This window comes from Canis lupus, chromosome 8 (assembly GCF_048164855.1).
Source record: "Canis lupus baileyi chromosome 8, mCanLup2.hap1, whole genome shotgun sequence".
Classification (NCBI taxonomy): Eukaryota; Metazoa; Chordata; class Mammalia; order Carnivora; family Canidae; genus Canis; species Canis lupus.
The window spans coordinates 49,172,998-49,188,068 of NC_132845.1; the positions used below are offsets into that span (position 1 = coordinate 49,172,998).

General features: G+C 48.4%; 1 protein-coding gene across 4 annotated transcripts in view; it reads right to left on the reverse strand.

The window, feature by feature from the left end:
* Positions 1-172: 172 nt before the first annotated feature.
* The window catches only part of PDXDC1 (pyridoxal dependent decarboxylase domain containing 1), a 52,242-nt gene continuing 37,343 nt past the window's right edge, over positions 173-15,071 (reverse strand). For all 4 annotated transcript variants that reach the window (XM_072835866.1, XM_072835868.1, XM_072835869.1 and 1 more), the window contains 10 exons: positions 10,698-10,761; positions 8,314-8,402; positions 7,236-7,341; positions 5,672-5,843; positions 4,885-5,003; positions 4,471-4,592; positions 3,247-3,339; positions 3,068-3,164; positions 2,380-2,484; positions 173-1,915 (listed from right to left, as the gene is read on the reverse strand). In XM_072835866.1, coding sequence (XP_072691967.1) covers positions 1,656-1,915; positions 2,380-2,484; positions 3,068-3,164; positions 3,247-3,339; positions 4,471-4,592; positions 4,885-5,003; positions 5,672-5,843; positions 7,236-7,341; positions 8,314-8,402; positions 10,698-10,761 — 1,227 coding nt within the window. In that variant the 3' untranslated portion in view covers positions 173-1,655. The remainder of the gene's footprint in view (positions 1,916-2,379; positions 2,485-3,067; positions 3,165-3,246; positions 3,340-4,470; positions 4,593-4,884; positions 5,004-5,671; positions 5,844-7,235; positions 7,342-8,313; positions 8,403-10,697; positions 10,762-15,071) is intronic.

The window sequence follows — 15,071 nt, forward strand, 5'->3', positions numbered from 1 at the left end:
GAAACTACATTTAATGTGAGAATTACACAAAGCCACCAAGAAACCTATTCTTTTTAGGTGTAAGGTCATTAAAATGCTCCAATTGTGATACATACAAGTTATACTTGTAGAGACCTTTATTTTTCTGGTCGCTATGCCTGATTAATTACCATGTACAAACTGAGCTCACTGGTAACAATTTCAAGAACCTTTATTGAAACCAACATTCAAATAGTGTTTTAAGGGTGAAAGTCTGTTTCAGCAAAACCAATTTAACAATTCAAATATATATAAAAACATTTAAAAATTAATCTTGTTAAAGGTGATAATTTCCCTTTCCCCATTTTATCTGCTATACTTCATTGCACCAAATAAACAGGGAAGACTTGAATCATCTGCACCCCAAAAAAAATTACATTTCGACAAGTGCCAAATGTCAGAAATCACATCCAATCAGAGTCTAATTATAGGCTTAATATGGTGTAACTAAGGCTTCCAACACAACAGTCCACAAACCCAGTGTGAATCCCCACCATCCTGAGGGGTCCCGTAGCTTGACTTTGCTGGGCTAAAGGCACAGAGGCCATTACCTAGGACAAATGAGGAGATGCAGTACTGCTGGAGAAGTAGAAACAGGCAGAATTAAGGGCTTACTTCCAGTTATTTCTGCAGTGGTCTGGCTTGACCAGCCTGAGTGAGATTAGTTTTCTGGTTCTGGTTTCTGAGTTGGGCCCAAAGGGGTGAGAAGCTCCCATGTGAAATGGGTCGAAGGTATACTTATCATAGAATCGAAACTTAACTGGGTGCTACACAGCATAGTTAACGTTAGTCTAAGAGTAGCATCTCTATCGGATTTTCAGATATTAAACATAGAAATGAGCACAGTCTGTACCCGTGTGCCAATTTAAAAGCTTTACCAATATTTAAAAATATACATATATATGGTCAAGAGTTTTACAGTTACTCAATAGATAGTCCTTTAGTTTGTTTACAAATAGTACATAAAGGGAGAAATGGATTTGTGGCCGAGGGACGTCACAGCCAGAAGCGCTGCCCGGCTCACGGGCCCTCACTCCGCGTCCCGGGAGAGCGGCGGGGCTGGCCAGTGTGGCGCCGGCTCTCTCCTTCACAATCCCATTGAATCCTTTCTCCTTCAAGCCAAATCCAAGCCCGCTGTACACTGCAACCTGACCGGACCGCACACCATGAAAACTGAGGGCAAAAACTGCTCTCACCCCTGGGCAGAACAGCAGAGAGCCCAGAGAATTCTAAAGACAACGGTCTTAACGAAAAGTTACATGGAACCTCCTATGTGGTCTTACACTGATGTTTAGAAAGGTCAGCGGAAGTGTTTCAAGTGGCGGGCACTTGAAATTCCAGGTGTTCTTCGTGAACCCGAGTGTTTATGGTGACCTGGGGGGGTGGGGGGGGGAACGGTGTTAACTACAGCTGGGTAGACAGACGTAGGAGTTGTTCTACATACCCACGGAAGGAGACAAGTCAGTTGCCCTTCTAAAAAGCCTGGCCTTCAGGCATGTATTTGTGCAAAAGTCCCAGGTAAGCACAAACACCAGGAACCTCTCTTGCATTCGCGTGTGGCACGGCTCACATTCTCAGTCTAATGTCCTCTCCCCTGAAACAATACTCGGTATGGTCTCAAAGCAAAACACTGAATTTTATCTCAAGCTCTCCGCATCTTCTACCTGTGGACGGTCATCTTCTGGGCGCTGCACCCTGCTCTGGGGGGCTCCCAGTGGCTCGGCTTCCTGCGGGCTGGGAGCCCCGGGAGGGGGCTCGGGGCCGGTGGTCTCCAGGGCATCTTGCTCTGGCCCGCTGGACAGATGCTCCATCTTCTCTAAGTCTTCCACATGGCTGACCGAACTGGTCTCGCTTAGAGCATCGGAGCCTCTTAGGGATCTCTTGAAAGGCTTCTGGCCTAGAGAAAGATCCACGGACACTGCTGAAAGCTCTCTGTGCGACAAGCGACTGCTTCATTTAACCACAAGTGCTTCCAGAAACCCCTGCGATCCCCAGCTCTGAAGCACCGAGGGGAGGAAGTGAGGAACAAGAACTGGCTGGCAGGACGTCAGCGCGGCTCCCGAGGCTGGGAACACCCAGACCACGATCGGGAAAAGCTCAGGTGAGTCAACACCAGGTCAAACAGATGCCAGCTCCCAAGACCCTAACTTCCCAACCCCGAGGTGCTACAGAGAGATTTCTCCAAGGCTAAAGCCCAAGGCGACTGACATGGTTAAAAGGACAGCTGGTCTTAAGAGAAACAGGACTTTGGATGCAGGTGACACCAAACAGGAAAAGCCTCCCACGACACAAAGATCTCTGTTCCCAAGGGAACCACCAGATCTCTTCAGCGTCAAAGTTAAACCTGAAGATGAAATGTACCTGGAAGTCTCTGCTTCGTGCGAGTGCCTGAAGGCGTCTGAGGCGGGGTGACTCCCGTGCCTTGCACCTTGTAGACATAGGTGTGTTCTGTGGACTCTAGGGAGCCTGCCGAGGAAAGAGAGGGGTGTGCAGGAGCCCCGGGCACAGGCCGCCCTGGGCTCGCCCGAACTGGAAGAGCCTTCGGCCGTCCAGACACACGCTGGGGAGGGGACAAGGGCACCTTGCGGCAGTACTCACGAGGCCCAGCCATGCCGGGGCGTCCACCCGTACCTCCCCAGGGATCCTGCGTCCATGTGAAAAGAGCCAACAGGGTGGCCCCAGAGTGCCTGGGGGCCCATGGCCAAGTGGGAAACGTCCTTGAGCAGCAAGGAACACAGGCCACTGCGCTGAAGGCTGAGGCCTGGCGCATTACAAATCCACCAGGGTCCCAGGCTGCTGTCCCAGGCTAGGCAGCCGCAGCCACCGCTTCTAGGGAGCGGCCCCGGGGGAGGGAGCTTCCTCCAGCAGAAGAGGAAGGAGGAGCCGAGAGCCGACACCATCTTCCCCAGATGCTCTGGCCCTCAGGGATTCCAGGGAGGGGGTCTGCTCCTGCACTACCGCGCCTACTGGCGCTCTCGTTTCCACGGGGCCGTGTGAGCTCCCAGGCCCCCCGGTCAGTGAGGCCGGGGGCGACGTCAGTCCGTCCTACCTGCTGTTAAGTTAAAAGTCCTTCCCTTCTGTGAAGCTTGTACCGGAGAAAACCAGTTCAGTACGGACCCCACGACGGGGATCTGCCGCAACACCCCCTGCAAAACAACCGTGGCTTGTGACCACACTGCCCGCCGGGGCTCCGGGGCACCAGCTGGGACCTGCTGCGCTCAGCCTCACCTCTTCCAGAAGCCGCTCCTCATTTGCCTTCTGTAGCTGAACCTGAGCTTCCTGAATCCCTTTCCGAACCACCTCTGTCATGTTTTCCAGGAGCTGTGTTAGGGCCAAGAAAGACAGTATTTTGTCCAAGCTTTTGCTTTTCTTAAGATTTTATTTTTATTTATCTAAAGAGAGAACGTGTGCAAGAGAGGGGAGGAGCAGGAGAGGGAGGAAGGGAATCCCACGCCGACTTTGTGCTGAGCGCTGCGCCTGAGGCGGGGCTCGAACTCACGACGACCCTGAGATCGTGACCGAGGTCAAAATCAAGAGTCGGACACCCAACTGACTGAGCCACCCGGGGGCCCAGTCACCTAAGCTTCTTGCCCGGGACCTAGGACTATTACCACAGCACTGGTGACATTTTTCAAAAGTATGTCAGTAAATGGAATTCCACACTTTTAAACATCAGGATACGAAGATAGGAAATCAAGCAGAAGCGGGTAAGACACCTTGGGGCCCGGCCTCGTCTTCAGGGAAAGGAGGAGAGACTGCTCTCCCTGCGACCTGAATGTCTTCCCAACAGGTAATAGGTACACTGCTCAACGTTCGTGGAAATGGAAGTGAGAGTGAGTCTGGAAGAACCTTCAGGAAGCCCACCCGAGAATGAACGAAGCCGGCTCCTCGGGCTCACGGCTAACTTCTCTCGCCCTCCCACCAGGACGGGGCTGCGCACACGCCTCGGTCTTCTCAGACCCGTCCGGCTTTGGTCCCTTTTCTCAGCTTCTGAGGGATTTCTAATGACTCAAGTACCTGGTTTGCAGAACGACCCAGGAAAGCTTATGGCCTGGCCTCCACGCCAACGGGCAGAGGGAAGTTCTGCTGTCAAAAATACCTGCCTCACGCAGCCCCAGGACCAGCCACGCTCAGGAAGTCACCCCTCGCCCTGTCAGGCAGAGGCAACTGCGTCTTTCCAAACGCTCAGCCCCCCTCCCCTTCTCCCCCATGGCACTGACTGCCTCACCCGCAACACGGGTCTCTGCCCACCCCACGCCCCACCCCACACACGCCTGTGAGCCCACTGAGGGCAGGGCTCCTGGATTCCTGGCCCAAGGTTTAGCTCACAGGAAGCATTCACACACTTTTTGGGAGCAGATTCGTTCGGAGGGGAGCATCTTCCCTCAGAACCTCAGCTAGCTGCCCGGAGAAAACCCAGAAAGGAATGAGACACATATTACTCTTACGCACCCGTGAGTTCTCCTCAATTTCTCGGGCCGTGACTGCAATGGTCTCCACTAGCTCAGAAATATCCACATCATCACTCGCCATGCCAACGTAAATACAGCTCTTCATGCTTTTATACTCCGGGCCTGTGGGAGGAAACCAGCGAGCGACTTGGTGGCTGAGTCCTCAGTCACGGGGCCACCCAGGACCCACTCTCCTATCCAACAGCATGACCACGCACAGTGGAGCCTTCCTCAGGGGGCAAGGAAAGCGTGCTAACTCGGGACGCCTACAGAGGCTGCGGAGGGGAAGGGAGATAGCTCATTCTAGAAAGAACTAAACCTGCATTTCTTCCGAGGACATAGAGCCCACTGTCCTTGAACCAGTTAGAAAATGGCCTTCTGAAGTTCATAGTCGACTTAGAAAAGTAGTAGTTACCCATTTTAAATGTAAGGTCAGATTCCAGCTCATTTAACTTTTTCAGGAGTCCAGCATGGATTTTTTCCCCTTCTGGATCTAATTTCAAACTGCTCTTATCATCATTAGCATGTTCATACCTACAAACAATATCAAATGACAGTGTTTCAATGTAAAAGACTGAACGCCTCTTCAGACCCAGGCCTGCAGGTGGAGTATAAGCTCCTGGCGGTTTCCCAGAATGTGAGACAAGTGGGCCAAGGAGCCACTCGGAGCATCTCAAGGTCAAACACTGTCAGGGACGTGGCAAGGAAGGCCCAAGTCTCCAGTCCATGAAACTGGGAGAGGCCAGGTCTGGAAGCCTCAGCATTTGTAACAGAAGTAGGAAGTCTCCCCCGCTGCCCTGGAAGAAGATGGAAAACAGCCACAGGGATAATGGCGCACTGAACCACGGAGGGCAGAGGCCTGTGCTTGGCCAGCAAGCTGGTCCTCAGCCTTAGTGAGCCGTGACTCTCCGCACCCTGTGGTAGTAACCACCTGTCAGCCATGCACTTGAATGTGTCCCCCCCTGACCCCCAGTCACAGAAAGTACAGTGATAGCTATTTCACTAAGAGCAAGGGTGCCCACACATCACTGCGCTGTGCTTTCTTCTAGGTGCCCAAAACATCTTGCGGAATTTCCATTAGACACACACACCGAGACCGTATGTATTCACCTTCCTCTTCCAAGCTGTTCTACGAAATGACCCCGCCATGGTCTCTATATGGCAGAGTGGAATGAACTCCAGCCGGGAGGCCAAACCCGTACCTGACGACCCCTATTCCGGGCCAGTTAGGGTCATCGACGTGCAAGAGACCTGCTGCAGCCGTCACCTCCTGCTTGAACTCCTCCCGCAGCTGCAGCGTGCAGGTCAGGATGGGCAGCTGGCTCTGGATGCAGGCTACAAGCTGATCCACATCCTCTCCCCGGGTGCCTAAAACTGAGCACATCCCCAGAGTGTTAGAGAAATATGTAAGGAGTGGTGAAAAGCAAGAGGGCAGGCTCCCCTTCCACTGTCAGGGAGGTCAGCAGCTCCAGAGACATCCGATTAGTGGGAGCTAAGGTTTAAAAAAAAAAAAAAACAAAACCCACGCACTAAGCCCATGTGAAGAAGTCAGGTGTTAAAAATTGATACAGCCAGCTCCTGCAGGTGTAGACACAGTTCTCTCTTACACAGAAGACAGAATTACCCCCCTGACATAACACACGATGAAACACTAACAGAGAAATCAGATTCTTCTCACAGGACTCTACTCAAGTTATACATGTTGCATCGCAGGCTAAAGACAATGAAGCAAGCACATGGCTCTCTGTCCACATTAATGGCATGGGGAGAGTGTGAGGAGGGGGGAGGAGGGTGCGCTGATGACAGCCCCCCAGGGCTGCAGGGACCCAACATCACTACCTTGCGCCGGTGAGTCAAATGTGGCAAAGGATTGCACTAAGCCTCAGTACGCGCTGCCCAGGGGTGCCCTCAGCTTGCTTTGCCAGGTTTACAGACTAAGCCTCTGGCCCGCTTAGCAGGTGCAGAAATTACTGGAAGATCGGGAGGCTACCAGTCATCTTCCTGACGGGCTTTCCTTTGCTGAACAAATGCCTGCATCAACCTATTCTGAGGTCTTTGAGTGAGTATATTTCCAAAAGTATTAAAAATATCTTGTGGGGGAAAAAAACCTCAAACATCTTCTGAAAATCTTTAAATCATCTCAGAAAAAAAGCATAATCAGTTTTTAAATACATCTTGTCAGCTAATTTCTCAGTCGCACCCTGCTGAGGCCAGCACTACGTAGGGCCCTCCACATACGTGACCTCGCATTGCCCTGCACAGCAGTGCATACAGATCTGCAGGTGCCTGCAGGTGCCTACAGGTGCCGCAGCTCGCGCTCGCTCTCGCTCCCACACGGCGCGCACCCAGGACGTGGTCGTAGAAGCCCATGGACTTGCAGCCCTGCTGCTTCCGAAAACATCTAAAATGGTGGCCCTCAACCTATGTGGGTGGGTTCAAACTGCCAGGGTAGCTTTAAACACTAAGGACACCCAGGCTCTGTGTCCTGGGGCCCTGCCGCTGGGAGTTTCAAAGCTCCATGGGTGATTCTCAGTGTGGACGGAGCACCATGGAAGAGAAAACAAAGGGTCACAAGACCCCAAAACATAGGGAGACTCAAGTGGCTTCAAAAGTCTGAGAAGTTACTCTGGAGAGCTCATCTACCTAAATGCAGCCCACAGGCAAAGACAGAGAGAGCACAGCATTCCAAGGAAAAGCAAATCAAGCTTTCAGGGACATCACTGTCGCTCCCACAAGTGAGGGCAGTCCACGGGGGCCGGCTGTTACCTGCTGCTGTCATCAAAGGGCTGAAGCGAATGCACACACCCTCCACTTCCAGATCCATGACAGTGAGGCCGCTCGCAGGCACCAGCTGTTTGAGCTGCTCTCCCAGCTGCAGGGACAAGGGTGGAGTGAAGAGGTGCCCACGGGCAGGGCCTCACGAGTCCTCCCACCTCCCCTCACCCACTCAGCGCCAGGCCCAGGAGGCTCCCGTGAACAAATGTCCCTGAGTCTCGATTCTCTTTGAATACTTATGGCCCCTTCTTTTTCAATGGACTAAGAGTTTTACACTTTTTGTTATTGAAAACTATAACTTCAGTGTAGAAAAATCTAGGAAATACAGGTAAACCAAAAGAATAAAATAAAAATTACCCACAACACACTACTGAGAAGCGCCCACTGTTGACGTGTGATAGGCCCATCCTGGGTCTCTGTATTTTCTATTGCCATAAAACGTGATACCCTCCATGCTGGGTAGTGACCTGTAGCTTTTCACAGGATTTATGATGACCATTTCCTTTCTGCCATAAACATCCAGCAACAGGGTTTATCCTGGCTGTTTTGAATGTCATTGTATGAATGGATCATAACTCATTCACCAAAGCCCCTAACAGGAGCATGACCCATTCTATGCTAGGATGGATGCTGCTATGGTGGACACCCTGACACTGTTCAGAACATTCTTTACATGAAAATCCCAGAGGCACAATTTCAGTGTCAAAAGGCAGCCGAAGTGCAGTGTCTTGGGTCCATACTGACTTCCAGGTGCTTGGGGGACTCTGGCTCCTGCACCTCTGACACTGTGACAGACGCTCACCAGAACTCCAAGGCGGCCACACCGCACTCCCTGTCTGGCAGGGAGTTTTGCAGCCATACTCAGCAGCCAGGAAATGGTCACCCAAGGGAATGACATTGGAAGGCCCTGCCAGAAGTTACGTAGCCTGTGGAGCGGTGATCTAAGAGCCCTGGAAGGAAGCCCAGCACCTTCACGGAGCATCCCTCCCGAGGGTCTGATTTCCTAGACCTGACCATGTATTACTCCATCTGGGACGAAGAAGAAAGAGCACACGACCGCCATTCTTACCCAGCGATTCAGGGCATCACAGGAGTGTCTCTCCCGGCCGACTGCTGACGGTGCCATGCTGGGCACTGGGATGGCTTTAAGCACTGGATCTGATGACACCAAAACAAAGAAAGGGGATTCACCTTCTGGTAACACAAATCCATACGCACCCTTCAAACCTGATTTCATGAGCTCCCAACATTAACCCAAAAGAGAAGTCTTAAATATTACAGAAATAAAATCTGTAAACGGTAAACAAAATGTGGTATATACATACAGCGTAGTGTTACTCATCTTTAAAAAGGAAGGAATTTCTCTCACATGCTCAATATGGATGAACCTTCAGGACATTACACTAAGTGAAATAAGCCAGTTACAAAAAGACTCATGCTGTAGGACTCCACTCACATGAGGTACCTAAGGAGTCAAACTCAGAGACACAAGGTAGATGGTAGTTGCCAGGGGCTGGGAGGGAGCAGGGGATGGGGAGTTGGTGTGTAACGAGTATGGAGTTTCAGTTTTGCAAGATGTAACGTTCTGGAGAGCTGTTGACAACAATGTGAATGTAATAACTGAACTAAACTATACACGTATGATGGTAAACTTTTTTTTACCACAACTTAAAATTTTTGAAAATGTGTATCTTACAGAGGGGTTTTTAATAAGCTTCCATATTGTTTTTCCTCATGAAAAATATAACACCTGAATATAATCCCACAAATAGAATTCTTACTTTCATTTAAGAAGTCTTTTTTCAAGGAACTTTGAGAGGAAATGAAAGGGTAACATTTTAAGTTATCAGCTAGTCTATCAACCACCGTGCAATGTAAATCAGAGAACTCAAGAGCACCCAGAGTGGGCCTCACAACAGAATTATCCTCCTTTTGTTCAAATGGTCTGGGTGCCTGCTTGTGCTGTGCTGGGCATGAGGGATATAAGGTGGACAAGGTTTCTGTTATCCTGCTGTTTATAGTCCATCAAAGAAACACCATAAAGGAAAGAAATGAAATCACCGTATACTGTTGTAGTGCCATGAAAGAAGGTGGGGCCTGATATCCTATGATGGAGTTGCCTCAGGACAGATGGGGAAGGCCTCCCTGAGGACGGACATTATAGAGACCTGAATGTTGACAGGGAGCCAGCCAGAAGAATGAAGGGAAACATGCTCAAGGCAAAGGAACAGCAAGTGCAAAGGTCTTGCTCTGGGACAGAGCAAAATGTTCTAGAAACTCGGAGGCCAGTCAGACTAAAACAAAGTGATCGGCCTAAAAGGAAGTCGGAGAAGATGGCCAAGGCCGCACCCCACAGGCCTTGTGAGCTACAGACCTTGGGCCTAATTCAACAGAAACCGTAAGATACTGAAGGCTCTGGGCAGCGACAGGGCACGAGGGCACGACGAGACTCCATGTACATGCTTGGACTGCATGCAGAGAATGGTCCAGAATAGGGTGTGTGAAGTTCACGAAGAATCAGTTCAGTAGGGACAGTGGCTGTCCAGGTGAGAAATAACCATGCTCTGGACTAGCTGGGTGGTGCTTGGGCCATCCTTTAAAAGTAGCCTCATGTTATTCCCAAACTCAACTGCCACGTCTTCAACGTATGTTTACATTGTATTTTAAATTACTTTACTTTCTTTTAAAGATTTTATTTATTTATTCATGAGACACACAGAAAGAGAGAGAAGCAGAGACACAGGCAGAGGGAGAAGCAGGCTCCATGCAGGGAGCCGGATGTGGGACTCGATCCCGGGTCTCCAGGATCACGCCCTGGGCTGAAGGTAGCGCTAAACCGCTGAGCCACCTGGGCTGCCTTTTTAAATTACTTTAAATATAAACTATGATAAGCATAGAAAAATAAAATAGAGATTTGGGGGCCCTATTTCACATACTTTGATTCACTCAAGTTGTATGTACATGTGTATCCAGATCTCTATTTTCAAGGGACTCTTACCCATTCATTCTAGCACTAGTCCAGGGACTGGCATATGGAAACTACTGGTTTGATCATAGGAAACTATAAGTAATATGCTACGGCATTTAGGTCTGGAGTTCTTAGGAAAATTATTATTATAACTTTTTTTTTTTTTTTTTAAGAGAGAGCAAGCATGTGCAAGAGCGAGGGTGGAGAGGGATAGGAGAGGGAGAGAATCTTAAGCAGGCCCTACACCCAGGGCAGAGCCCAATGGAGGCTCAGTCTCATGACCAGAGATCATGACATGTGCTAAAATAAAAAACTGGATGCTTAACACACTGAGCACAATGAGGGTCTCTTAAAAAATTAACATCTTCTGAAACAACGACTGAAGATTTTAGCAGTCAAAATATTTGGACTATCTATATAAGCTGAAATAAAACAGAAAGCTCTTGAACATAAATACAAAAATAACCCTTTTTAGAATCACCTACCTGAGCCTGGTAATTCCTGGAAAAACCTGAACACCACTACTGGAGAACTGAGCTCATCTTCCACCTGAAAAATCAATCTGATATTACCAAGTAACATTAAATCCCAACACCTGCAAAATAAAACAGTGAGTTTGAAAAACAGGCTAGAGATAGCATGTTTTCTTAATAAACACATAAAATTCAAAGGTTAATTTCAGTTGCTACAGAAACAACAATCAGGGGCTTAGTAAAATTCCTAGAAATAATTCTAAGCCAGTTCTGAGAATACATTGCTGAATTATAACATCTGACACTGGTAAGCTGAAATTAAAGCAGGAGAAAACTATAATAATAACAAACATAAGCCTGCCATTATAGATCAAAGGTGGCAAGGTACAAGTAGAACCAGAATCAGCATGGGGAGAGCTGAAGCTTTCAGGAATCCAGAAATCACACTAACTCTAACTCAAGCAGGACTGACTGTAACTTTTTTTTAAGATTTTATTTTTGAGAGAGAAAGAATGGGGCAGAGGGAGAGAGAGAATCCCAAGCAGGCTCCACGCCCAGCGCAGAGACCGACATGGGGCTCGATCCCACAACCCTGAGTTGAAATCAGATCATGACCTGAGCTGAAATCAAGTCAGATGCTCAACTGACTGAGCCACCCAGGCACCCCTGACTGCAACTTTTTATATTCACAGACAAAAGGGGGATAAGTACATTCTTCTCATTTTGAAAAACTCTCAGACCACGATGTAAATCCTGCTGGTAATGAAGATACAGTCTAGAGCTAAATCTACATATTTTCTAAGTCACTGAGGTGGTACTTCTAATCGGGACAGGTGTCAGATGACTATTAATGGATTTCATTAGACAAAAACATTCACCGCATTAAGATCACTTAATGATAAGATATCACTTAATATCACTGTTAAGATTAGCCAAATGAAGTTCAAGCTCACCACTGAGCAAACATACAGCTGGCCATCAACTCTACCACAGCACGAGGATACAAAGGGAAGGGCAATGCCTTTGAAAGAATATGGCACACAGGGACAGTAGATCTTCAACAATTCTAGTCATAAGACCTATTTTCCAGGGCACCTGAGTGGCTCAGTCAGTTGGGCATCTGCTTTGGCTCTGGGCAAGATCTCAGGGTCCTGGGATCAAGCCCCACATGGGACTCCCTGCTCAGCAGGGAGCCTGCTCCTCCCTTTCCCTCTGCCCCTCCCTTTGCTTATACTCTCTCTCTCAAATAAATAAAATCTTTAAAAACAACAACAACAAAAACAAACCTATCTTCCAAGGCACTGCATGTGAGGTCTCCATGGCAGAAATGCTAATGTGCACAGCCAGGAAGTAGCTGGCCTTGGGGCTTCTCTACTAACCTCTCAAAGGACCACACGGATGTGGTTCAGGTCAAGCAAGATATGTATCAAATCTGCCAACTTACTGAGCTGATTCCTGTGCTCACCTGTCTATCATCTCCTTTGACCTTCATATTAACAAATCTATTAATATCTTTAAAGCTAGAGGGGCTTAATATCTGAAGAGAATGTAGTAAACCCAAGGAGACAGAAACAAAAGCAACAAACTTCTACACCCATTCCCCCATCCTCAGTTAGGATAAGGCAGGATGATGTGAATGCTGAGACTTCTATATTTAGTTTAATACAGTCTTTGGTTTCTTATTTCTTTGAGCTTGGTGGTCTCAAATGTCAGTGCATGAGAAATACTGTCCAGGGTTATGTAGACAGAATTCTGGTTCTAGCAACACAGCAGACTGAAACGCTAGATTAAATATCCTGATAACCAAAAAAACCTGATAACTACTGCTAGGCTTACAAAAACAGTGACTCTAAAAAAAAAAAAAAAAAGAAGAGAAAGCAAAGAATACTGTCAGCTGAGCAGGGGCTGTTGGGAAGGGAGTAGGTAGGAGAACCTGGGTTTAACATCTAGAGTCTTCAAGCCCATGTGCAGATGGGGGGAAAGGGCATATAAAGCCAGGATCCTTTGAAGGATGCTCCTTTGAAAAGACAGAGAGAAAAAACTCTACCCACTGACCAGCAAGAGGGCCTACCTGAGGCTCTGTCTACCCAGGGAGAAAAAAATTCTCTCTTGAGAGATCAAAACATTAGGTGTGCACTGCACCAGGCTTGACGTCCCATGTGGCACAGGAGTCCTAAAGCTGTGGAACTGATGGACAGACGGACCTGAGCCAGTCATACAAGTATCTAGTTCATGATGACAAATTATGACACACACACACTCAGGGAGCAGGAGTCAGCAGACACAATCCAGGGGACGATCTGTGCTCCAAGAATTCAAATACTAAAGCAATAGAAATAGACCATAACAACCAGGCTTAAATAGAGAAATGAAGACCAAGAACCATTAAAAAAAAATAATAAGAAAAAGAAAAAAAGAAAAGAAAGATGACCAAAAAGGAGGCACCAACTTGAACAAGAACTAAAGAGAATTTGCTGGAAGGAAGAAGTTGTCACCAAAATAAAAACCCAGTGAATGGCTGACACGGGTGAGCGGCAGCTCAGGACCAAAGTAAGGCCTGGAGAAACTCATGCGGCAGCAGCCGAGAGGCAGACACGGGATGTGTCCAAGGGACAGATGGAACATGGAGCGACAAGGTTCACTACACTACCAACTCAAGGTCCAGAGGTAAGACTGGAGAAGGCGGTCATGTTTGAAAAAACAAACTTGACAGGATTAGGAAAAAAAAAAAAAAAAAGAACCCCAGGTTAAAGAAGCACAAGTCTCAGGCAGGAGTCTTAGAAAATCTTCACTCAGACACACCATGGTCAAAGAAGCAGAACCCTAAGGGCAGAGACAATCTTAAAAGTCAGCTGAGATGTCAACCGCGCACAGGGGCATTCTGAGGTTTTCAGGGGTCAGGGGATGTATTAGATTTCCCCCTAAATGCTGAAGGTCAAGACGCAGCCCATGTGCCCAGCAAAGCCAGTCAAACAGCAGTCCATGATGCAGCTGCTGAGGAGACCAGCACCGAGCCGAGGACAAACAGCTGCCTAAGGCCTCTGGGCACCCGGGAAGCACACCTGTGCTCCAGGACCAAGAGGCTTCTCCAGGGCTGGCTGTCTAGATGGGCAAGAAGACCCCAAGGAGCTTGGAGAAGGAGCTACGATGCTGTAGATACAGCTTGTCTTCCACAGGTTCAAGTCCTGGCTCTGCCACCTACTACGATGGGAGTCGGGACATGTAACCACAGCAAACAACAGAGGTGAAAGGAGCACTGCTCCACCACAGGGACGTCTCCTGAGGACTCAATGACTGGGGATCTATGGGAGCACCACAAAAATACTGTGGCAAGAGAAAAAGATATTTAATAGGGACCAGTATTTTATGATGCCTTACAGCCTTCACTTTGCTTTCTCATATATCTGATCTGCCCTTTGTAACAAGCCACTGAAGTGGGACAAATACTAACTTTTCCTATAAACTGACCAGGGATAGAAGGGCCCACTGGTTACACACAGGCCTTGCAGTATGAATCCCAGCTCCACCACGTCCTAGTTGTGTGGCCTGAGCATGTCACTGAACTGCTCTGTGCCTATTTCCTCACCAGGAAGGAGGGATAGCCATTGCAACCAACTCACAGATTAATTTATTTGCACTTAAATACCTACTGTAGGCTGAATACTAAGCACAGTAAGAAAAAAACAAGACAAAAGTCCCTGCCTTTATAAAGCATTTACAAAGAAACAGACAAGGAACACACACATGGTCTCAGGTAGTAAGAACTGCAAAGAGGGACAACACCCAGGGGACAGAATGATGGATGGTGGCTGGGCTGGTTTACACAGAACAACGAGGAAAGGCCTCTCTGAAGACATGATACTTTTTTTTTTTTAAGATTTGAGAGAGAGAGAGAGAGACAGAGACAGAGAGACAGAGAACACGAGAGTGAGCACAAGCACAAGCAGGGGCAGTGCAGAGGGAGAGGGAGAAAGAATCTTCAAGCAGGCCCCGCACTGAATGCAGAGCCTGACCTAGGGCTCGATCCCAGGACCCTGAGATCATGACCCGAGTCAAAATCTTTTTTTTTTTTTTTAATTAACTTATGATAGTCACAGAGAGAGAGAGAGAGAGAGGGGCAGAGACACAGGCAGAGGGAGAAGCAGGCTCCACGCACCGGGAGCCCGGGACGTGGGATTCGAACCCGGGTCTCCAGGATCGCGCCCTGGGCCAAAGGCAGGCGCCACACCAATGCGCCACCCAGGGTTCCCCCGAGTCAAAATCTAAAGTTAGATGCTCAGCTGACTGAGCCACACAGGTGCCCCTGAAGACGTGATATTTGAACTAAGATCTAAAGGATAAGAAACCAGTCATGAAAAGAACTAAAAGGAACAGTGTTTCTAGCTA